Source organism: Manis javanica, chromosome 5 (assembly GCF_040802235.1).
Source record: "Manis javanica isolate MJ-LG chromosome 5, MJ_LKY, whole genome shotgun sequence".
Classification (NCBI taxonomy): domain Eukaryota; kingdom Metazoa; phylum Chordata; class Mammalia; order Pholidota; family Manidae; genus Manis; species Manis javanica.
The window spans coordinates 14836927-14862831 of NC_133160.1; the positions used below are offsets into that span (position 1 = coordinate 14836927).

Here is a 25905-nt window from a genome sequence, read left to right on the forward strand (position 1 = left end):
CTCATTAACTCCTCCCAGAACACTTGGATAAAGAGAGTTGCAGGCAAACGAGTAGAGAATTGAACCCAGAGCTTTACAGCCCCCAGATTCCTGTGGTCAGAAACCTCTTTCCCAGATGACTCAAGGCTACTGCTAAGCTAATGGCTGGGCTGGGCCAGGGGTGAGTGGAGAGTTCCTTGCTCCAGTGTGACATGGCCCCAGCATGTTATGTCTCAGCCTCCTCTAACTTTTTTATATTTCTCCAGCTCCTGACCTAGCAGGCTCTGGGCTGCTCCCTTCTGCTGGTATTAACGTGCCCACCAACAGCCCCACCAACAGCATTTCTGTTAAATCTAATTCCCTATGACCAGGAAGCCAAAAATACCAGGGTTATTAGAATCATGGGCAAAGCAAGAGATAATGGCTATGATCAAGGGCTTGCCAGTGCATGAGTTTATAGGAAATTGTATCTGTGATAGTTGCACTTTTGCACTTCTGTTTGTTTCCCTGGGTCCAGATCGGTGAAGTTTCTAGATAAGCCAAGTGCCATTCCAGTGAAGTTTTTCACTTTTTGACTGCTTCAAGAAACAGCTTTTTGGTTTGGGGTTTGAGAACTTCATTCTTGTAGTATTCCTGTGGCTAGTGCCGATGGTCAGTACCTGACATGCTAACACAGATGCTTGGAGTCCTAAAATGCCACTGGACAAAGAAGCTAGGAGAAACAAAGGTCCTTTGCAGGCCTCAGGTCTGAGGCAGAAGTGAGCGCTGAAGCGCTGTGTGCTGCTGGTTTCTGGCCCCTTGGCAGAGCTGGTGTCCTGTAATCCTGGGCTTTCACCGGCCTGCTCCAACTCCACCCTTCTGGGAGGTGGCCTCCCATCCGCTCGTGTCCCAAGGTCAGTGGTGCACTTACCCCTGATTCTGGGCCTGTGCTGGGTGCTGGGGACGCTGACACAAGCAGTAGAGGACCCTGCAGCCTCAAGCCCTCATGGCTTCCTGCCGCTCTGCTGTGCAGCCCTCCTGAATGGACACCAGGTAGCATGGTCCCACTCTAGTCCCCCATCCCAGCCATTTATCCCTCCATTGGAGCACAGATCTCTCCTGGGCACTTGTCATTCTTTTTTTTTTTTTTTTTAATGAAAAACTGAACCTTCTCTCCACCTGCCTTACCCACCTCAGAAGAAGCCAATTTTGCATCCATTAATCAACTCATTTCCACCTTCCCGATTATCTGTATTCATGTCTGCTTTCTGGATTCTCTTTTGAGCCAGTCCTTAACACCCTAGTGTGTCCTTCAGTAATTAATGGGGGGGAAAAAAATCATTGACATGTTTTAAAAAGAGAAGAAAAAGAAATCTGTCCCTTTGGGCTACCACCATGAGTGTGAGCATTCAGTTTTCCTGAGTTTCACACTCCCCTAAATCCAGGACCTGACACCAAAGAGTTCCCTCTTCATGGACAAGGACAGCCATTCGCTTGTTTTCTAACACTTTTTGCAGATGCCTTGATGGCTGTGCTGTAAAAAGCCACTCTACCTTGGGCCCACAGCTCACATTTGGCAACTGTGTCCCTTTAATGGATGCACACGTGTCTATTGTGAGTACAAACATAATGGTTACCATGGACACATGGTCACAATGACTAATTAGACAAAAGAGTGTTTTTCAAGGCCCTGAAAGACATCCTGGATGTAAGAAATGAACATCATCTTATTCAACTGATGTATTCCTTCTCATTTCTCCCTAGAAACATCAATAAATGGTCCCAGGTGACTCAACCCTGTTATGGACTTGGGCAAGCTCAGCCACCCTGTGAGAGACTTCAGATGCTCCGCCACAGGACGCTGGTCCTGGCATGCATTCCAAGCAGCCACAGGGGCATTCATCCACTGCTGGCATTTCCAGACTGGGTCGTCCCACTCCAGTCCCACCTGCTCACTCACATCACGGCCATTAAGGAGGCAAGGGATGCTCGACTTTGGGGACCTTGTCTAACCCCCTCATCACAGCAGCCTGACAGCCATCAGCTGCCCCACGGGGCTTCCCCTACTGCCTTCATGTACTTGTTTCAGGATATTGGATGTGACTTTTCTTTTTGCCGCCCCAACAATTTTGGGGGCAATGAGTACTAACTATCCCACATTCTAAAGAAAAGTTATCCTTCTCCGCAAGGCAATACACCCTAGCATAATGTACTGACAAAATCTCAGACGTGAGAGAGAGAGCAGCCCCAGGTGTTTCTTCCAATGCCTGTACACTGATCTGAATGAGCTTTTCTGTTCTCCTGCCCCTCCTCCCACCATGACCCCAGGCTAAAGAAAAAAATGTGCAGAATACAAAATACCCAGGCCTCGGACTATCGCTTGGCAAGGAAAACATCTGTCCCTGATGTGCTGAGAAATGAGTCCAGAATCATACTATGTAACAGCAAAAAAGAATATCTGGATAGAAATGCCTGAGAGCAAGTAAGAAACAGATGGTAATTATGCAAATATATTCCAACACCTCAAGAAAAAAATCACCCACAAAGAATCCAGTCTAGAAGTAAATATAACCCCAAAACCAGAAGAAAATTTCACACAAGTGCTTTCTGCTATACAACTACAGAATGAAACTAAATATTTTTAAAGCTTAAGTTCTCAAGAACAAATAGAAGAGATGACAACAAAGAAGAGATGTCATCAAAATTTGGAATATAAAATGTGAATGGATGAGTGGTAGTTGACCCAGAAACAGAGAAAATGGAGACCTATGTGCACCTGTGGGGTAGAGAACCTGCAAAGACAAAACTGATTCGAGCCAAAGAACTCTGCATCAACCCAACTAAGGCTACAGTACAAGAGATGCTGAGATGGAAGTGATCTAGAGTCTGTTTGACGAGCACTTAGAACTCCAGGTCTCCTTTCTTGACCTTGCAAAGTCAGGTAATGGTGCCTACCACCCAGGAGAAGGTGGAAAGTTTACTCCCTGAAAACTTTTAAGCCAGGGGCTCAAAATTGAACATCCATCACTGCCAATGATCCATACAAAGTGTCCAGAATTAAGTGCAAGTCTGTGCACTAAACAGTGGGACACAAAAGTCCTTTCCCTATTCAACCCCCAAAACAGGGGTCCTCCTTGATGCAGGAAATCAAAGGGCTCCTCTGGCCCAAGAGAAACTAGCCCAAGTGAAAAAATACTTAGAGACATTGATATTGGAGGTCTCCCAGTGGCACACCGTTACCCCTGCCTCTTGACCCTGAAGTGAAGCCTACCAGCCAACAAGCCTACCAGCCAACAAGCGCCTCCCAAACTCACTCAGAGTGTCCAGTGAGCCTTGTAGTACCTCATTCTAAAATATAATCAGACAGCCGGGGATCCCCATATCCTTGGAGGAAACTTGAATTGTGAAAAAGAACAAAACAAACAGAAAACAGCCCCCAAAAACCCAACCTGACACACGGATAAGGAGGAAAAAGATGAATGTAGGTATAACTCAACAGAGGATCCCAAAATGGAAAAAAAAATTAACATATAGCAATGTAACCCTGTTATTTAGAAATACAGAGGTAAAACTGAAAGAAACAACTTAAGGATTTGAAAGATGTTGTCAAGAATGAAGAAAGGTAGGTAGGAGAAAGTTGATTTTCCTTATAAGCCTGAAGGGTACAATATGACTTTTTTAACTATATGCATTTATATATTTTTAAACATAGACATTGTTTTTTGAAAAACAAACTTTGAGTTAATAGATTTCCAGGCATTCCCAGAGAAAAAGCAAGTAATCTACAAATGAGAAAAAAACATCTGGACTCAGACTTCTCCTCAGCAATGGTCAAAACCAGAAGATCTTGCGAAAATGATGCTTCAGTTCAAGAGCCAAGATCGGTGAGCCAAGATCAGTCTATCCTGCATGAATGTTGTTCAAGTATAAAGGCAATAGAAAGACATTAGCTAATGAACATTTGCAAACATTAGCTAACTCAGAGCATACCTCGCTTATGAATCTTTCTTGGAAAAACTACTTGATAATAAAATCCAGCCAATGAAGAGATAAATAAAAAGATAGAAACCTCAGTGAGGGAGACACTGTGGCAAAAGGAAGGGGCATGAGCAACGAGTCCATCTAAAATTAGAGTTTATGCCAAAAAATATATTCAGATTGGCACTTCATATAAATATAAATGCTTTAAAACTTAACAACATAAAAATAATAATGAAGATAAGAAATGACATGAGGGGAAGCAGGAGAAGATTGATGTCCTGTTCTTTAAAACAAGGAGCTCATCCATACTGCCTAACATGTAAGCATGTCATTTACACAATTCCCAAGGAAATACAAATGAAAACTACAATGACGCACTACCATATATCTACTAGAATGATCAAATTTTTTTAACTGGCAATGTCCAGTGTTGGCAAAGACACAGAGCTGGACCCTTCCTACTCTACTAGTGGGAATGCAAAATGCTACAGCCACTTCACAATTTGGCAGTTCTTATGAAGTCCAACATTTACTATAAAATCCAACAATCCCAATCTTATTTACCTAAAACAATGAAAGCTTGTGACCTCAAAAAACACTAAATGCAGCTGTGTAGAGCATCTTTACTCATAACTGTCCCAAACTGGAAACAACCCAAATGTCTTTTATCTGGTGAGCAGATAAACTATGGTACGTCCATACAACGGACTTAGCCATCAAAACCATGTAACATGCTTCATCTCACATGCATTAAGCTAAGTGAAAAAAAGTCAAATTGGAAAGGCTGTCTTCTGTATGAGTTGTGTGATTTTCTGGAAAAGGTACAGAAAAGAGCTCAGTGGTGGCTAAGGTCCAGGAGTAGAAGTTGGGGGTTGACTACAAATGGGCACAGAGAATGTGGGGGGTCATGGAACCATCATGCATCTTGACTGATTGTAGGGTGATCATGTAAGTATGCATTTGTCAAAACTCACGGAACTGACTCTGTGAAAAAAGCATTAGGAAAAGAAGGAAAAAGTTAGTTACAGACGTCACACACAATATGCCCATGTCTTGATTTAATGGACAACTTCGTGCTGCGCTCTCAAAAATTACATTGGATTAATGTAACTATTTTATCTGAGAATAATACCATTTTTAACTGTGCTTATAATAAAATACATGGAATTTTTTAAACCATGTAACTCTAACCACAAAGTTTCCCCTAATCTCTTGTTAAACTTGGAGAGATCTTTTAGGAAACAAGCCCATTAGTGATGATGCAATATTTATTGGAGGTTCAGAAATTCCTTTGGCTTCGTTGGTTTCCTTTCCTTCTGCTAATGTCAAATAGAATTACATTAATGACTTCTACTTTCAAAAGTACTCCATTTTACAAAAGTATTCCTGTCTATCTCTAGAGTTAGAAACTCCACACAGAAACATAGTTTGAATGACGGTTTTTCAGAGGATCTTTGTTTCATCTTATTTATTGTATATTTCTGTATTCTTTTGCATTTTAATGCATATGCACTTTTACAGAAAGAGTAAATCATTCCCTGACCCCACCTCGGCTACAGTCATGGCTCCCTCTCTTCTCTCCCGTCATACACGTCACTCTCCTTACTCCAGAGAGTCTGCCATGCCTGGCCCACCCACCTTGTACACTGCACATTTTTGAGTAGCAAGAGCTTGCTCGTGCCCAAGTCTCACTCATCCTTACATCCCATGCAGTGCCCCGGTCCACACAGTAGGTCCTCAATACATGCAGCCAGAATAAAGGACACCACTTATCAAGGAGGCCAGAGGAGACATCCTTCATGAGTTTGAAAAATAAAATACATCTCAGAGTATTCCATCCTGACCTCAGGCAATAGATTCCCATTATTTACTTCCTACAACATGAGAGAGGAAACCAGGAAAAGCATACATGGCTGCAAGTTTAGCTCAAGGACACTGGGAGACCAAACATGGCCATCTCACTGCCTAACATCTACTGACATGTCTCTCCTCCTAGAGAGAGACTGAGCCCTACAAAGCCTTTCACAAAAACCCACTGATTAGGATCCTAGAACCATGAGTAAACAAAGAGAACTTGAGAATGTTATGTTGCCATGGAAGCCTACAAGACACCGGAGTGAAGCAGAGATTGAGTAGATGAATCCAACAGACTCCTTGGCATTTCTGAAATCAGTGTTGATCATTTGTAAGCCAACCTCAAACACCATGACATGAGATCATTCGTTATTTCATTGAGGAATGAATTCAAATTATGTGCACTGCAGACCTGGAGAAGGTATCGAAGGTGAATACCTAAGCCAGTGCGTGAGCCAAGTCCACCGGCCAGAACATCTCAACAAGCCTCTGCTGTTTTTTCTTGATCCTTACATGTCTCCAGTACTCCCAAGGAGTGATGGAACTTTGCTTTTTGTAAGAAATGGTGCCAAAAATAAATCCAACTGCTGATGTTGGTAATGGAAGTGAAGGGGAAGTGAAGAAAAATGAACACATCTAAGAAAGTGATGATGTAGAGCTACATACTAAAAAGCGAGAATCAAATTCTACTGTAGCTCAAACCTACCATGTGAATGACTTCAAGATATACAATACAGAAATCAGAAAATGTGACTTTCAGCAAATGCTCCCATCAAAGGCAAAAATGCTTTTCAAATGAAAGCTCAGTTCATCCTTCTGTTAAATCTTCATTTACATCACATTTGAGACAACCGATATCCTACAATGGCCCGGGCACTGGTCTTGTCCCTGCGGATGTAACAGTCCGCAAAGTCAGCTCCCTGCTTTCATGGAGCTTACAGTCCAGGTGGAGGAAGACAATAAATAAATACATCCTATGTCAGGTGGAGACAAAATATGAAGAAAAACCCACAGGCAGAGGCATAGAGTGAAGGAAGCTGATATTTCTGATAGAGTGGCCAATTAAGTGCCTGCAATTGAACAGAAACCTGAAAGAGGCAAGGGAGGGACCCACACAGGTATCTGGGGAAAGAGCTCTCCAGGCAGAGGGAACAGCAAATGCAAAGGCCCTGCGGTGGGAATGAGCCTGAAGGAATAGCAAGGAGGCCAGAGAGGCTGGAACAAGGTGAACAAAAGGAGAAGCAGCAGGAGATGAGTTCAGAAAAGGAGGAGGACAGACCGTAAGGCCATGCAAGCCCCCGTAAGGACCTTGGCTTTGACTCTGAGTGAAAAGGAAACCATTCAAATGTGAGCAGCAATCGACATGACTTGTTTTTAATAGGATCCTTCAGCTGCTGTGTGGAGACCCTGCAGGAAGAGCAGGCTCGGTGGAGGGAGAGCAGTAAGGAAGCTACCGCAGTAATCCGCGTCCTTCACTGGAGCTTGGCTAGAGGCAGTGAAGTGGAAGTGATGAGAAGTGCTCAGATTTGGGATACAGCTTGGAAAATCACATTCACATGTCAGGGGACCTTTGGGTCCATCCCTAAAAGGTGTCAAGGGTCTATTTGGAGCAAGAATCTTTTACTTCTGTTGACTTATTTATTTAAATATTGCTTTAAATTATGCATTATATATATTTTTATGAAAGTATTATTGATATACAATCTTATGAAGGTTTCACATGAACATTGTGGTTTCAACACTCACCCATATGATCAAGTCCTCACTGCCCCCCATTGCAGTCACTGTCTATCAGTGCAGTAAGATGCTATAGAGTCATTACTTGTCTTCTCCATATGTATTATATTCTTAAATAAAATGGTGATAATTAATGGTGGCTTAAGCAATCTCATTTGGATAAGAATGACCAGTGAGGATGCTGTTATCTCTGACATCAGAAACTGACCCACGGGCATCCCGACTGCACCTCAGTGAACTCCTGAACCTCCAGCTCAACCACTGCCCCACAGGGAAGGACCAAGGGTGACTTGTTCTCAGGGTAGACTCGCGTGGGATCAGAGTCACTACACTTCAAAGGTGGGGGCATCCACTGGGGAGTAAGATGAATCAATCCTCTTAGGGAACTTTGAAATAATCAAAAGGAAACTGAAGCCCAAAGAGGTAAAGGTGACATCTACGGTCACACCATCAGCAAGTGTCATACAACAAACTGAAAAGGCACTTAAAAATCATCTGGTTTGAAAATGACAGCCTCTTCAACTGGTGTTCGCAAAACTGGACAGCTACCTGTAAGAGAATGAAACTGGATTACTGTCTAACCCCACACACAAAAGTGAACTCCAAATGAACCAAAGACCTGCATGTAAGTCATGAAACCATAAAACTCTTAGAAGAAAGCATAGGCAAAACTCTCTTCAATATAAACATGAACAACTTTTTCCTGAACACATCTCCTTGGGCAAGGGAAACAAAAGCAAAAATGAACAAATGGGACTACATCAAACTAAAAATCTTCTGTACAGCAAAGGACACCATCAGCAGAACAAAAAGGAATCCTACAGTATGGGAGAATATATTCATAAATGGCATATCCAACAAGGAGTTAACATCCAAGATATATAAAGAACTCACACACCTCAATACCCAGAAAGCAAACAACCTGATTAAAAAATAGGCAAAGGATCTGAACAGATATTCTCTAAAGAAGAAATTCAGATGGCCAACAGGTGCACGAAAAGATGTTCCACGTTGCTAATTATCTGGGAAATGCAAATTAAAACCACAATGAAATATCATTTCACACTAGTTAGGTTGGTCAACATTCGAAAGACAAGAAACAACAAATGCTGGTGAGGATATGGAGAAAGGGGGGCCTACCTACACTGTTGATGGGAATGTAAATTAGTTCAACCATTATGGAAAGCAATGTGGAGTTTCCTCAAAAAACTGAAAACAGAAATACCATTTGACCCAGGAATTCCACTCCTAGGAATTTATAGTGTTCCTAGAAACACTATTTACAATAGCCAAGATATGGAAGCAACCTAAGTGTCCATCAGTAGATGAATGGATAAAGAAGAGGTGGTACATATACACAATGGAATATTATTCAGCCATAAGAAGGAAACAAATCCTACCATTTGCAACAACATGGAAGGAGCTTTAGGGTATTATGCTCAGTGAAATAAGCCAGGCGGAAAAAGATAAGTACCAAATGATTTCACTTGTTTGTGGAGTATAACAACAAAGCAAAACTGAAGGAAGAAAACAGCAGCAGACTCATAGACTCCAAGAAGGGACTGGCAGTTACCAAAGGGGAGGAGTGGGAGAGAAGGGAGGGATAAGGGGATTAAGGGGCATTATGATTAGCACACATAATGTAGGTGGGTCACGGGGAAGGCAGTATAGCCCAAAGAAGAGAAGTAGTGACTCTGTGGCATCTTACTACACTGATGAACAGTGACTGCAATGGGTGGGGGGGACGGCACTCAATAATACGGGTGAATGTCACAACCAAAATGTTGCTCATGTGAAACCTTGTAAGATTATATATTTTTGGTACCTTAACAAAAAAAATAATCTGGTCTGGCCCTTCTTTTTCCAGATAGGCAGACTAAGCCCCAAATAAAGGAGGGAGAAGGCCAAGGCCATATGGTCACTAAGTGTCAAAGCCATAGCTAGGACTCGGAATCTGGTGCTCTCTCCCCACCCCCCCACTGCTGTCTCCCGCTTTCACACCTTCAGGGTTTGGCAGAGATCCCCTCAGGTGCTGCCACAGCTACCCCAAGATGCTCTTTGGAGCTCATGCAAAACATTTTGTTTTGTATCACACCTGTGGTGACAGCTGAGTGAAACTGAATGTTCACAGTCATTATGCTCAAAAACCTCGCACGAGTTCCATCTATTGGGGTTTCAGAATGAATCAAGTTTCCAAACTCTCCCCTCTCCTCCTAATCTCATGTCTGTATATGGTAACCTTTAGAGTATGAGTCAAATAATTAGTCATCTTGGCTGAATTCAACACAACAGTATGTTCTCCAATTTCACTTTATTTTCAACAAGAGAATGATGCCAACAGTGATTTTCACCCTGGTTAAAATATGCTTCTCAGCTGGTGCCTGCAGTCAACTGAGACAGTGCAGGGCTTCTCTACGGCTCACTGTTTAAGCAGGCTGTACCCCCAGCCCAAATGCCCTCCCAGCACTCATTCACATCTATCAACACCAGTTGTGTACCACTAGATGTTCTGGACCCATTATTACATTTAATCGTCTTTGCAAGACAAAGGGTATTGCCCCTCCTGAAGATGAGAAATTTGAGAACCCAAGGGTACTACTAGCCCCTGCCTACTGCCCAGACACCAGGTCCAGCCACTCTGCCCCTTTTCCCTGCACTCCAGCCATGGTGCCTGCCTGCAGTTCCTCAGAGGCAGTGAGCTAGTTCTCACCTCAGGGCCTTTGCATGTGCAGAGTCCTCCACTTGAAACACCCTTCCCCCAACTCTGTGCCTTGTTAATTCCTATTCACCCTTCAGATCGCAATTCAAGCATAATTTTCTAAGGGAAGACTTCTCCCCACACACATGTTCCTAGAGTTCTTTACTCACATCCTCTTCCTTTAAAGCAACTGTTAAAATTTTTAATTTCATATTTATGGGCTTAGGTGCTGACTCCCCCACAAAGCATGAACTCCAGGAAGGCAGGATGGTGTCTGTCTCATCCATCACTGCATCCTGTGTCCCACACCTAGGAAGGCCACACAAGTAAGAGACTATTTACTGTACTGGATGAGTGATGGATGATGGATGGTTGAGAAATACAAAAAACAAAACAAAACAAAACAAACGTGTACCCATTCAGGTAAAGGATGGGACCAAAATGCAAGCCTATCCCTCTTGCTCTGTTCTATGTGATAGTCTTCTGCAAGCCCCACCTCACAGACAGACGCACACACACAACCCCAAACCGTCCCCTTCGAAGCCTGTGCCCACTTCCTTGCAGATACAGTTCTCAAATCACCCCGGGCCATAACCTTGCACTCCAAACTCCCACACCGCGACACCTGCAGCGTCACAGGTGCTGATTCAGTGGGTCCAGAAGGGCCCCCAAATCTGCATTATTAACAATCACCCGGGTAATTCTGAAGGAAGTGTGTCCCGGTCCCCCGTCATGGACCCCCAGCCTCTGGTGAATGCAGAGAAGCCCGAATCCCAGGGACTGAGCCGCCCCGCCCTCCGCCCTCGCAGCCCGCACCAGTAGCGGCGAGAGCGTCCAAAGCTGGGGCCGTGCTGCCCTCTGGTGGTCGCGGACGCGCTGCAGCTGCCCACCTCCGAAGGCCGCCAGCGCAGGTGCCTCCCGCGTCGCCCTTGGCCTAAGCCGGGTGTCGCACCTGCGTGCAGGTCCCTGACTCCAGAACTTGTTTCCCTTCCTAACTAGAACGCAGTCAGTGTTCCCCAAACTTCAGTTCTTTGGGTAACGTCACCCTTTTGCCCATCTCATATGCTACCTGAACCCCTACTCCACTTCTTCTCAAAATGTATTTATGTAAAGTAACTCATTGTAAGAAGATTTGAATCCCGGAGTAGATGAGAAAAACAACCAGTTTCACTCACAATAAATGGGGGTGGAGGTGGCGGGGAGATGCGGAGCGGTGAAAAAGGAAAACAAGGATTATTGAAAATTTCTGTTAAATAAAAAGTTACCATTTTACTAACAAAATTAAACAATGGCCCACCCAGGCCAAGGAACTATAAAGAACAGCACCGAAGTACCGTGGAAGTCAGGACATGAATGAGCATCTCTGGGTGAAGGCGGAGGCTGCAATTGGGAAAGGATGGTGGGGGTCCTGGGAACCCATTTCTCCTTAACGTGGGGACTAGTCACAGTTGTGTGTTAACCTTTACATATGAGATTCATGTATTTTTTTCCTGTGATTTTATCTCAATAAAAAAATGCTAAGGAAAGAAAAAATAAGCAGCGAAATACAGGTAATTTACAAATGCACACCTGAAAATAAGGGAGGTGACACTTGAGCTCTAGGATGCTAGGAAAAGTCCTTGGTCTCCACAGCTGAGCAGGGCCAGGAACCCGCCTGGATAAACGCCCCAGAAACAGGCTGATACAAGGGGCCTCCCGGGTGATCTGGCTCCAGACAGCAGCCCCCAGGAGCACCCCGACCCTCCTTCGTTCCAACCCACCCTCCCTGGGACCCCCATGAATGAAGCTCAAAGCTTGGAGTGTGGCTGTGGGGCCAGGGCGGTTGTCGGAGTGCCTTGGGGCTGCTGTGAAAACAGCATGAACCCACTCTCGGGGGACCACAGCACCCCAGTCACCAAGTAGGTGGGGAAAATCAGGCAGCTGGAGTTTAGTTGTTGGGCAACTGGAAACATTCACAGGTTATTGCCTGCCACCGTCCCTTCTGATTGGTTGGTGTCTGCTCTATACTAGTTGTCAACTACACTTACGATCAGTATTGTTCACAGTCATTAAAGCATGTACATAATTATTAGTAAAAATTGCCCATCGAAACACCATCAAAGATCACTCACATACCTCCAGTCGGGTATGTACCAGAAGTTGCAGGATGTACTAGTAAGACTTATCTCCCCCCACCCCACAAACCCCGGGCCGCTTGACTGACCCAAACATCACAGCTCGGCAGTCCCCAGCGCTGAGCCCGGCTCGGAGGAACGTGGTTGTGGATAAAATGAGAGTTCCTGTGACCAGGATTCTCACCTGACTGTGGTTGACTAGCTCACTGCACACCTGTGGGCACTACATGGCTGTTGACTCTATAAAAAGAGCTCCGCCCAGTGCTCTGCGCGCGACACGGTGGCAGGGGCTGCAAGGCTGCAGGAGAGTAGAGCATAGGCTAGAGTGGTGGTAGCGCCAAGGACAGAGTCCCAGAGGACAGCTGTGCAGGACGACTGTGCAGAGAGGCCCAGAGAAAGGCTGTGTGGACAGAGGGGCCCAGAGGCAGAGACTGGCCTGCTGCATACAGACTCGCTCTGAGTGAATGGGATTCTAGTGACTGACCTGCCACTTGGAAATAAAGTTGGGTATAACGCTTTCACCCCAAGAATGTTTTGCTGTTGATTTCTTTGGTGACACTGAATCCATAGCAAACTTGCCCAGGGCTGAAACCCATTGGCAAGACAGTGGTGAACACGGGCACTTTCTCGTGCAGACACCATGGGCGCGGGCACATTCCCAGGACAGACGAGAACGCTGAGGCACAGCGGGTGGAAGGAACTCCCAGAGGCTCTGCCGGTTGCGTGTCTCTCATTTAATCCCCACACCCACCCTGCCGAGGAGCAGCTGGGGAATCAGGCCAGCCCGAGACCCCCGCCCCCGCCCGCACCCCCACCCCTGCTTCGCATTTCCTCTTTTCCCAGTGTGTTCCTGGGCAGCCTGCTGCTGACTTGCCAGTGCCGGCCCCTCTCTCCCACCTTCTTAAACCAATTCCCATTTTAATTAAATGTGTGTGTCCCTGCATGGAGTGGCAATCTGGAAGAATACATACTACATGTTATTTTCTTCTTTATGCTTTTTTGCATTTTCTGGCTTCTTTTTGTAGTAAGGTTTGAAAAGGAGAAAATACAGACTTGTGTTAATAAAGCAGCACCATTTGGGGACAAGGAGTTCTCACAGGAGAGTGAGGCAGCCTGAGGGTGAGTCTTCATCCTGCCCCTCAACGGCTAAGTGACCTTAGGCAAGTCCGACCCCTGCCTAGCCTCAGTTTCCCCATCTATTCAATCAGAAGGGTATGCTGGTATTCATCCCCAACCCCTCCCACACCCATTGCCGTGCCCTGCTCTGTGCCCTGGAAGGTTAGCCCCTGAGGGCTGTACCACCCAGACCAGACACCCGGGCTGGCTGGCTTCTGGGTGCTGGAGGACGGAGGGGAGAGGAGTGGGGATATTTCTTCCCTCTTTGGGTCTCATTTCTGGCAGTAGCTCAGCCCCTGCACAACGACTTCTCCTGTGGGGTGGCCCCTGCTATGCCTCTAGTTCTCGGCGGACCACAGTAGCGCAGTCCCCTTCTCCTACCCACTGTCTTCCCAGGGCTGTGGCCTCCGGGAGCCTGAGCGCTTTGCCAGCTCCCCCATCTTCTGTCCAGGCCCCTCATCAACTCCACCTGAGCTGGATTCTGTTCCCTGCCTTAACCTCAAGTAATCCAGGGGCTCCGACTATGCAGCCAGTATAAATGTCCCCCACCACATCTTCAGAGATAATAAACCTATTAATTTTTCTATTTCTTCATATTTAAACTCATCCTGGCTTTTAAGCTCCCATTTCCACTGAAGGTAGACAACAAAGTGACAAGCATAACACATAACAGGCACTTCACTCAGCTCACCTTTCAGCGAACGCCTCTTGTATTCAGATTTCGCACACTTGGCTGGACAGAAACCCAGAAAGGATCCAAGCCCGTGGGGAGCTGGAGGGAGTGCCATGCTACACCAGCACCTGGGGAGAGGCTTCCAGCGGGGTATGGTCCTCAGCCCTCAATAGCCTCCCTGGGGTTTGGGTCACCCCGAACCCCACTGCTGCTGTAGAGATGACCACAGTCTGCCATGCCCCCCATAATTCACTGCTGGGACCCTGAAGCCTGCTCAGGACAGAATCCACCCCATCCTTCTGGGGGTTTGAGGACTCTGGTCTGCTCCCCTGCACTACACTGGGGTCCCCAGCAGCACTGATGCTGGCCTTGGGCCACTCCCTTCTGAAATCTCCCTTGACCACTGCTGCCCCAGCAGCCAGGCGCCACATGGCTTCTATCTAGATAAGGCCCCTTCTGGGACCCCTCCAACCTTAACTAGTTTGCTATCACCTCAGAGGAAAGGGTACCAGATTCATTCTCAGGAAACCAGCAACTCTAAACGCTACCTACACCCCATCCATCTGTTCCTTCCACACACACTGATTGAACTCATCTCTTTTTGGGTAAGAAAACACCCATTCTTGTCCCACCCTGTGGTTTGTGGCATAAATTGTGTGCTCTGGGTCCCTTTGGCTTTGTGTGTGATATGCTAAGCCAAGCTCTGAGAACTAAAAAACCAAGCGCATAGAAAGGTTGTTCTCTCTCCAGCATCTGGCTCTTGCAGTCAAAAGCCATAGCTTTCAAGAGCACATGGAACTCAAACCTCTGAAGTTTAACTCTCATTGCCCAAGAATCTCAGGGGTTCTCCCTTCCCAAGATCCACTGGAATGATCATAGTGATCCTCAGTGTCACTTCCAGCTGAACCAGCTCTAAGTCATGCACGCTCATCCCATTAACAAATATTTCTGGGGTACCTACGAGGCTTGGGTGCCAGGTGCTATGCTGGACACTGGAGAGACAGTCTGGAAATGAAACACCATGCCTTTAGGAGCCTGGGGTCTACTGGGAGAGGCAGGCGCTCAACTGGAGATGGACAGAAATTAATGTAAAGTGATAACTGGCATGATTTCCATGATGGCATATAGGGCCAGGAGAGCAAAGAATAAAGGAATATAACCTAGTAGAGAGATCAGGGGAGGCTGAGGTCCCAGGGGCAAGTAGGAGCTTAGCCACACAGAGAAAGAAGAGCAAGCAGGAGATGCCAAGGCTCTGTGGTGGCAGAGAGCACAGAGCCCACACAGGCTGAGAGTGGTCAGTGTAGCTGCGGTGCAGAGAGCGGTGGAAGCCCATGCCACACACAGCCAGGTGTGCGCAGCCCTCGGACAGTGCAGGATCCTGCAGAATCCTAAGTCTTAATAGCAATGGGAAGCCGAGGGGACAGTGTATCGCACGTGCAGATGTTCCCTCTGGGTCTGGTCCAGGCAAAGGCTGGGGAGATGGGGAGGCCAGGTACAAGACTATGTTAGACCAGGCAGGAGTCCTGGGATTAGTTCAGTGCTGACGGGAGGAAGAAAATACAGAGGACTCAAAGTTGTCCCAAAGTAAAGATTGGCAGCACTTAGTGATACATTGGGAACTGGGGCAGGGAGCGAGGGGAAGAAAGGAAGCAGAGCTTACCCCGCTTGGCAGGAGTGGATGGCAGTGGACAGGCCCCAGTGGCAGTGTCCTATGTCGGTGCTGTACCAGCCTAATGTGACCAGTTAGGGTAGGAGGGTCGTTTTCAGACTGGTTTAACAAAGGGTACCAGTGAGTCACCCAAAGATGTCCACGAGGAGAAATCACTTAGCAAAGTGGATAATTTGCACTCAGCAGGTGGTTTAGATCTTGAACTGCTTTTTGGGGAGCTGTCTGCACATGGACAGGAAGAGTGAGGAGAAAACCAAGCCCAGAGGACCCCAGCTTTCCATGGCCTGGTAGCAGAGAAGATTAGGAATCCAAATGCAAGAATAGGGAAGAGACAGTACACAGAAAATAGAAACTAACAACCAGAATGCAAAAACACAAGGCTGACTACAAGTAATGAGGCATAAAACTCATTGCAAATGTCAGAAATAAATATTAAAGCTGAAGATCTACAATATGCTAAAACCAATTAATTATGAATAACTATGACCATATTCATCTGGTTCTAAAAACTCCCAATTTCTCCCCCCAAAATGAGATATGTGAAAGGAAGGGAAAGCATATGATGGAAATCAAGATGTTTGTATTTAAAAATAACCTCTGTTATTTGAAAACAAAATGCATGACTTCTAACCCACCAAAGAAAACTAATTCAAGAAAACATGGCTCACTAAAAACAAATAGCAGAAACAAAATGACAGAAGTGTGACCAAACATAACAGGTGTCACAATAAATGTGCACAGAGTCAATTCATCAAGACCCAGGTTGCATTCAAAACGAAAATCCAAATTGTTAGGCCTCAAGTGAGATTTTTTCCAGGTATCTGACGGCGGACGGGGAATACCAAAACCTGCCCTGCCACCCACCCTCCCTCTTGAAGTTCCCAAGAGACAAACTCTCAAAAAAAGAAAAGAAAATGGGAAAAAAATACCCACATGATTATGGTTGGGCTTGAGCCCTCACTACAGGCTCCATGGAAACCTCAGTCCAGACCTGCTGGCTCACTGTTCTAGGGGACCCCTAGAACAAAGTTACCAGCACACAGGTAGCCAGAGATAGCAAGTGAAAATACAGGATACCCATTGACATTCAAATTTCAGATAAACACTAAATAATTATTTAGCATATGTATGTCCCAGGCAATTTTGGGGACATCCTTGCACTGTAAAAGTATTGTTGTTTATCTGAAATTCAAGCTTAACTGGGCATTCTATATTTTGTGTAGCCACTCAGTACAACACAGCAGGTGAATTGGAAATTGAGGGCAAGGGAGAGAAAGGTGGCACGCACTCAGCCACCTGGGGGGCCATGGAAGAGAAGGAGACCCTCCCACTATTAAAGGTGGGCTCACCGGGATCAAAGTACATCATGGAGAACATAGTCAAGAAGTCTGTAACATCTTTGTATGTTGACAGGTAGTAACTACACTACTAACTGGGGTGAGCGTTTAACAGTGTAGTTAAACATCAAATCACCACGTTGTATACCTGAAACCAATAATACTGTGTATCAACTACAGTTCAGTTTTTAAAAACTAGGATGATTTCTGCTCTAGGTAATAGAAAACCCAATTTGAACTGATTTAAACAAAAAGGGTTTATTCTTTGTAACCAGAAATCTAGAGTATGGCAAGTTTCAGGATTGACTTCAAGGACACAAGCTCCTCCCTCTTTTGTGCTCTGTCATCCTCAGCTTACTGGCTTGGTCCTTAGCGCTGTGTCCTTACAGTCACCATATAGCTGCCACAGTTCCAGAAGTCAAGTGCATACGCAACGGTGTCAGACTGAAAGCACACACGCATTTCCTCCCAAAGTCTCTTCTTGTCTATTATTACATGTCAAGCCATCCAAAAACTTGGTGGCTTTAAACAACAGTTGACTATTCTCTCTCATAATTTTGTGAGCTGACTGGACGCAGCTGGGCATCTCTGGGGGCTCTCACATGGCTCCATCTGGATCATGCCTGGGGCTGGAGTCTTCTGAACGTTCCAGGGGCTGGGTGTTCCTCAAGACGGTTTCCCTGCTCACACATCTGGTCCTCAGGACTCTTCGACGTGACTTTTCTCTCTAGCAGAGCAGCCTAAACTTCTTACATGGCAGCCACAAAAGAAGACAGGATGCGGAAACTGCAGGTCCCTTTTAATGCTAAGTCTGGAACTAGTGATATTTTGTTATGTCATATTCTTCTGCCATATTCTGTGGGTCAAACCAGTCCAGCCCAGATTCTAGAGTCTGCACTCCTCATATGTGACAGGGAGGGAAGGAATTCAGGGCAGTTGTCTTTAGAGTCAAATTACCATAGGATTTCTGACCAACATTCTAATAAATTGGGATTGTGTTAACAACAAAAAGAGTGGACTCATCAGTCTGCAGGTGGCCAGTGAGGTCAGCAGCTCCTGGGGAGAAGTCAGACTGAGTGAAGGGCAGCAGCTTTCACTCCCATACTCAAATAAATGCTGTTTATGAAAAGCTCACATCCATTGAAATGCCACATAAAGGTTAAAAGTGAAGGGATTTCCAGGTGACTGACAGCAGTATACACTTAACTGCCTCTTGCCAGCTGCCTGCTGAAATGGTCAAAGGGAAAACACAGAAAAATCTATGTTGGTATATAAACCAAGGAGAACCCAGACCACATGCTGGATACCTTGTGGTGAAAGGTAATCCCAGGGAAGCCCAACTGAGCAAAGGACTGACCAGCAATGTGCAGACAGAGTTTGTACTGACTCATGAGAGCCGAAGTTTCAAGCTGGTTGTTAAAACAGTAGCTTGAAATTGGCCATGGTGGTGGGTGTGTTCACAGCATGGAAATGGCAGATGGTACAAATCAGGGACTTTCTTTTTTGAAAGATGGACTGACTACTTTGTAAGTCACCAAATAAGAAACACATCTCTCTGAGTTGAAGGGACCCCGTGGCAGAAGTGGCCAGTACCCCCACCTTATCCGTGGGACCTTTCAGTGTGTCCTAACTTCTACCACTAGTTTCTGCATCTGTGTGTGAGGGCTCTTGTTGGAAGTGCCAAGGTGCTTACAAACCCCACAAAATGGCCCTCAAACAACGAGTCTCTAAGAAGTTGGTATATACATGCCCCAGCTCCCTCACCCCTTGGGTGGGGTGATTCTGAGTTGTATGTTTCATACTAGTTCCCACTGCTTCCCCAAATGCCTTCAGCTGCCCACCAAAGTAGCTGACTTAATTACTCGATTTTAACCTTTTCAAGTCTTTACTAGTTTCCACACATGTTTTTCTAAGTATAATGTGTACTTGGTTTTTCTTATTATGGAAAAATACATGCACTGGAAGTTTTAGAAAGAATAGAAAATATGCTATTGCAATGTTCTTCTTATTCCTTTTTAATATTTGTGAGTGTATAAACAAATGGATCTCACCTCTCCACTCTCCTATAAGTTTACCTGTACTTCCCAAACAAACTGCTTGCATCTGAATCCCTGTCTCAGGCTCTGCTTCTAGAAAACCCCAAGTGAACACAGAGCCACTTCCCCAGTAGGACTCCATGAAACTGATGCACTCAAAGCAGGGAGAAGGGACGCTGACACCACAGGGCAGCTGTAGGGGGCTAAGGCTTGGTGCTGAGGTTACCCTGGTGCAGAGGGCTGGCTCATGGTGCTGCAGGCTGTGACTCCACTTCATGCCCTCAACATGTACTGATGTTGGAATGAGGTGTGGGTTGTTCCTGTGGCCAGGAATGGAAAGGGGATCCGGCCAACTTAAGCAGAGAACCCTGAGCACAGCAGTGAGGTCACTGCCATGTAACTCCAGCCTTCATTTGGGTCCCTCAGACAATGAGGCCTCCATGATGACAAAGCAAAACCACACCAATATCTGAACTGAGACTGGCTCAGCATCCTTCAGAGACCACACAGACATTCTCCACTGCAGCCACTCCTTCCAGGAAAATGAGCAGAGAAGCACCTCAGGACTCATGGATGGGCCCCAAGGTCCAAAAAGAGGGGTCATACCTGAGGAATCAGCATTATGACCCTTAGCTGTCCCCAAGAAATAAGAGAAAAGCTTACAGCAGAATTTTCTGAAATAAGTTCCATGGAAAACTAGCTGCTCAAGGAGGAATCTTCAAAGTGCTAAGGAGAAAAGGTACACTCAGAAAACCCTGAGCTAAGTAAAGGCACATGGGTGGTTCACCTTAGGACTTCTTAGGTCTATACTGAAGGGCACGTGATTCCCCAGGAGTGGGATACTGGCTCCCTAGGTGATGTGTAGGAACGTGTTCCCAAGAATGTCAGCTTGGAAAAATAAGCTTCATCTAATAAATACAAACATAAAGGATATTTAATTCAAACATCTGTAAGAAAATGACTGAAACTGATGACATTCTAGGCTACAAAGAAAACCTCAGTGGTACTAATGAGCAATCATCTTCCAGGCCTCATTACCTGGCCACAAGCCAATAAAAACAGAAATTAAAAGCAAAAGGATAGACAAAAAAGTTACATCACTTGGAAATTTATTCCTAAATAACTCAAGTCAAAGAAGGAAACAAAACTTCAATTCCAGGCTATTCAGAACAAACTCATGGGATGTAACCAAAGACTCCCTATAGCTCTTAATGTTTTTGGTATTAAACAAGGAAGACTGAAAGTAAATGAAACATACAACTGAAGAAGCTAGAAAATAAGCAACAATTAAATCTGGGGAGAGAATTAAAAGTAAAGGGAGAACTTAATAAAATAGAAAACATAAAAATCAGTAGAACTGATAAATCTAGAACTCAGCTACTTGTAAATAACTGTAAGATAAGTATACTTGTAAAAACCTGACAAAGGGAGCAGGTAGGAAGCAAGTGAGAGAAAGAATTTTTTGCTTAATTAGAAAAGTAAAGGAAATTTAGCCAAAGATGCAGAGAAGAGCTTTCAAATTACAAGAGTATATGAAATACCTATGGCTTGCTAGTTAATTTGGAGTGTTCGACGGAGAATGCGTATGTATCAGTCTGCTCCAGGTGCCATAACAAAACACCACAGACTAGGGCCTTAAACACGGAAGTTTGCTTTCTCACAATTCTACAGGCTAGAAGTCCAACATCAAGGTGTTGGCAGCATTGGTTTCTGGTGGGACCTCTATTCTTGGCTTTCAGACAGCTGCCTTCTGGCCTATGACCTTTTCTCTGTGCTCCTCTGAGGAGATCCATCTCCACTGTCTCTTTTTATAAGGTCACCAGTTCTACTGGATGAGGGCCCCACCCTCATGACCTCACTTAACCTTCCTTACTTCCTTAAAGGCCCAATCTCCAAATGGATATAGGGGTGAGGGCTCCATTTTATGAACTGGGGCAGGGGGACACAATTCAGTACACAACAGCATGCTTTTCTAGAAAAATGGGAATTGCCCAAAGAAGTAGTATACGTGGAAACTGATTTGAAAACTGACAGAAATATTTCCCAAAATAGTATCAGTCAGAGAGACTTTGGTAGTAAAGTTCTTTCATATTTTCAGAGATGTTTCTAGGCTATTTAAGCCATCCAGAAAACAGATAGAAGACATTCTGATTCATTTTACAAATCTAACACAGTGGTGACATATAAACCTGACACAGATAACCAAAATTTCACCTCATCTAGCATCGTAACAAGATCCCAGGTGACTCAAGAGCCTTTTTGAGAAGCATTACATAATACGACACTGAGTCTTCAAAATAAGGTCCTCGGACCAAAGGGGCTAGCAGGAGCCCAAGTGAGTGGAGACCAGGGTTGCTCTGAACAAGGATTGGAGGGCAGCATGGGGAAGCTCTGGGCCAGGGCTCCAGTGCTCAGAAGAGCTCCCTAGACTGTCCACACCTGTCTCCTGGACATGCGAGGAGATACAAGGAGCCAGAAATGGAGTGGACACCCCCACCCCAGTGCCATGTCCATGCAGCATGAGTTTGGGGTGTTTGGGATAGCCTTCCATCCCAGAGGATGTTCCTGAAGCAGAAGGTGCAGAGTTCACAGTAACTGCAAGAGGGTGTAAGCAGCCCAGTCAGCTCAGCTCGGTGTAAGAACCCTACCCGTGCAAATCCCTTGGTTGGTGGGGAGCTCCTACATCTGGCGGAATAGGGCCATCACCCGGGGATACTCTGCATGGGCCGCCAGCCCTGGGAGAGAAGCTGGCCTTCATGTCAGAAGTCTCTCCACGCTTGAAGGATTCAGACTCACACTGACTTCGATCTCCCAACGGCCCCATCCCACCCCATACTGATCATTGCTGACTTGGCTGGCCAGGACAAACGATTTTTCCTTTTCAGTAAACATAGTTTCTGCACACTCTGTGCCCTTCTCCTCTCCACATCTGCATTACCACCTGTTGGCAGCATCTCTCAAGCTGCTCAGTGTGGAGGGGCATGAGTGGAAAGTGGAACTGGCCTCTTGTGTGTTATTGGTCATGTGCACGTAGGCAGGCAGAAGTGCCACCTGGACACGTGCACCTGCCCCCTTCACTGCCCTTGTGTTGCTATGGTGAGTGGGCTGTCAGGGCCCAGGCTTGGAGCAGATCCCGGGGAAGCCTGCAGGTTTGAGGGCCATTCAGGATGCCCAGTTAGAAGCATTAACAAGCCTGCCTTCCCTCTACATAATGCGCTCACCGGGGCCTCCTGCACTAATGGCTGCTTGGCCACAGAGAAACCTGCAGCAGCAAACGTCCTGCTCCTTATTATGTGGATCTCAGTGGCAGACGAAGTCCCTTCATTATCATCTCCATTCGGAGACATACAACTGCCTAAATTATCCAGGCCTGGGCCACCCTGGTCATGAGTGTGAAAAGGCTGTGAGCCTGGGAATTTTAAGAGCGTTGTCGGCATCATTGAGCTTTGGGGGGCTGTAAGAGCAGAGGCCCAGCCACCTGTCAACGCCCAGGAGGCCAGGGTCGTCATAGTTCCTTCAGTCCTGGGTCGCAGCTTGGAGGAATGGGCGTGCTGAGCCACAGATGAAAGGAAGTTACAATCTACCAAGGACACCTTCTCAGCAGCACCAGGAGATATCCCTGGGGTGGGCTGGGGCTGCGGATACACTGAGCCCGACTCCGCGGGACTCTCATCCTTCGTGGACAGCTTGGTTTGAGGCCCTGGAATTTCCACCAGCCTAAAGAAGCCCCCAGTGAGCTCTGACCAAGCTGCTTACCCCTGCACTCTACACTGGGGTTTTGGGTTTTCTTTCTTGAAGAGCAGGGGGTGTGTACAGAAAAAGAAAACAAATATTGGTGTCAAGAAGGCCACTTAAGACTCCTGACAAATTTTCTGATCTCTGAGCACCTGATAGGACTATACCTCCTTGATGCTTGAAGCTGGTGTGGCCATGGACTCACTTGGGACAATGAAATGTCAGTGGAAGTGACATTTAGCATTTTGGTGGAAGTGACAGAATAGGGTAGAAATAATCTTTGAAGAGACAAATGGCTGAACACTTTCCAAAACTAATGAAAAGACACTAATCCTGAGTCCAGAGTTCTAACAAATAAGCAAAAAGAACAGATAAACAAAAAGAAACCCACAGGTCAGTGTCATAGTAAACGTACAGAAAAACCAAAGATAAAGACAAATTCCTTAAAAACAGGCACATGACAAGAAATACCTTACTAGCAAATGAAGTTAGGCAACAGTAGGATTCTGAATTCTCAACCCCGGAGTGGAAGCTGGACGAAACTGGACTCTGCTTCAGTGTGAAGAAAACAACACGACTACACTGAGCAAAAAATATCTGTCAAGAATGAGGGCGATGTAGAGATATTGTCAGACAAACGAAACCATCCGAGTTTGGCAAGAAGAAATTCTAAAAGGTGACCTTCTCCCAGAAACAAAGTGGGCCCCCGTGGTAGGTCTGAGGTCCAGGAGGCAGAGAGGCAACGGCACAAGGATCCGAGCAACAAACTGATAATGTACAATGGCGATGGCAAGGCTGATGTTTTTAAAAATAAGTTTTAAAACACAAGGAACAACAATGTAAGAAGTCAGGAAGGGAGTGAACGAAGAAAAAGCCATGTGATATCCAGGAAGAGGGTGATACTTTTATTAACTTCAAACCTTGAATGAAAGTTATCTATAATGTTTTCATTTGCACAGTAACCACCAAACAATTAGGATTAGAGAACAGGTAACTTCCAAAGTAGTGGGGGAAATGGAAAGATTTTTCTTTAAACTCTCTATTTAAAATGAGGGAAGAAAGGAGAAAAGATAAACCAAAGAATAGTTCAGGAAGCACGAAATAAGATGGTAGATTTAAACCCAAATACATCAAGAATTATATTAAGCATATGAGTTGAAAGACAGGCCAGGGCCAATTCTTTAAGGCAGCTTTCCCCAAAGGCATCCAGCCCCTGAAAGCAGTGGACAGCAAGTAGCCTTCTGTTGATGACTTGCTGCCCACTGGGACACCCCATGACTGCCCCTCACATCACACACCTCTCAGAGTCAAGGGGGGCTGGCACATACCTTCTGCACCTTCCTGTGGGGCTACCGTGGTTTTTTGGCTCCAGTGTCCATCTTACATAGTTCTGTCTCATGTGCCATTTGTTAGCTCTGTGACCTGAGCAGCTGCTCCTGACAGCCCCTTGTCCTTCTCCCAACCCTCCACTCGTGGTCTCACGGCACATGGAATGCGGGCTGTTAAGACCTTTGCCTACACAGTTCTGAGGGTCAACGCTGGGCTGAGGCCAGCTCCATCCTCCTTACCAAAGGGCTTTTCCACGAGGGGATTTCCTTTTGACTCTGGGCAGCGAACTACTCTCCTTGAAGAACAATTTCGCATGGAGCCAGAAGCCTTAAAAATTTGCCCTTACAACCCTCACCACCGAATCCCACTCAGCAGATTTCAGTACCACCTGGCATTGTGCAAGAGAAAGAACCCCAAGAGAGCCAAACCGATAGCCAGCTGCAAATACAACGCCCACCTCGTGGTCCCCATCAAAAAGCTGGAGGAGCACGAAGCTGCCTGTGCCAACAGAGGTGCGGTGGACAGCTCGAGCCCTGGGACAGTCAGCCTTCCAAGCTCAGGGCAGAACAGAAGCACCTCTGCAGCGTCATCCTGGCTCCCCAGCCCCGAGGTCTGGAATGTCGATGGCACTATTTGCCACCCCATGTTTGTCCTTAAGACTTCTGTTTCCCAATAACTTGTTTGTGAAAGCGACACAAGAGAGTCAGAGAGAGAGCATCATGCCCCACCCCTGGCCACTCCTCAGACCAGGAGAGTAAATTGCCAGCAACAGAAAGACCTCGCCTCTTAAAAACAGGAAAGGAGAGGCAATTCACCAGAATAAAGGGTGTGCAAACTAAACTATCCTGGAGTACCTTTTTTTTTTCACCTAGCAGATTAGTCAAGACCCAACGGCTTAACAATGTTCTACCGGCAAAGGTGGAGCAAAACAGACACTTTCATAACATTGATGAGATGTAAGTTCATAAAGTGCCATGGAGGGCTACTTGAAAATAGCTATAAATACTGATAAGAGCTATAAAAAACGTTATGCTTCAATAGTGATTCCACTTCTAGAAATTCCTCCTGTAAATGCTTACACATGTGAAAAATGAATTAAGTACAAGGTTATTCACTCTAGCGTCCTTGCTAGCAGGAAAGGGTCAGAAACTAAATGGCCTTTAGAAGGGTTTGATTACATGAATTTTGGTGCTGTCAGACAACAAAATAGTATGCTGCCATAAACCAGACTGGAAAAGCTCTTTCAGTACTCATATGCAAAGGTCATGACATATTGTTTAACTCAGAGACCAGCAAAATTTGTCTTCAAAGGGCCAGAGAGTAAATATCTTGGGCTTTGTAAGCTTTATGGTCTCTCATGCAACTATTCAGCTGTCTTGGTAGCATGAAAGCAGCCACAGACAATATGTGGGCAAATGAACACAGGTTCCAGTAAAACTATTTACGGAACCTGGTGACAGGCTAGATCTGGCTGGTGGATCAGTTTGCCAACTTAAGAAAAACCTTCCTGGAGACCTAGGGGCAAACCAGCCAAGAGAGGAATGTCTGCTCTAAATTCCTGAGCTGGATCTCAGCCAGCTGCTCCCTCTCCGCCTTAGTCCTCATTCCTTGCCTCTACTGGGCTTGTCTCTGGAGAGCATCTTCTGCAAGCCACACTCCTCGAGGGAC

The 25905-nt window shown here is 45.8% G+C and overlaps 1 protein-coding gene across 1 annotated transcript; it reads left to right on the forward strand.

Moving 5' to 3' along the window:
- The first annotated feature begins 23999 nt into the window (after positions 1–23999).
- GTSF1L (gametocyte specific factor 1 like) lies at positions 24000–24913 on the forward strand. Its single transcript, XM_017663240.3, has one exon. The coding sequence runs from the start codon at positions 24401–24403 to the stop codon at positions 24911–24913; it is 513 nt and encodes a 170-aa protein (XP_017518729.3). The 5' UTR covers positions 24000–24400.
- Positions 24914–25905: the final 992 nt, after the last annotated feature.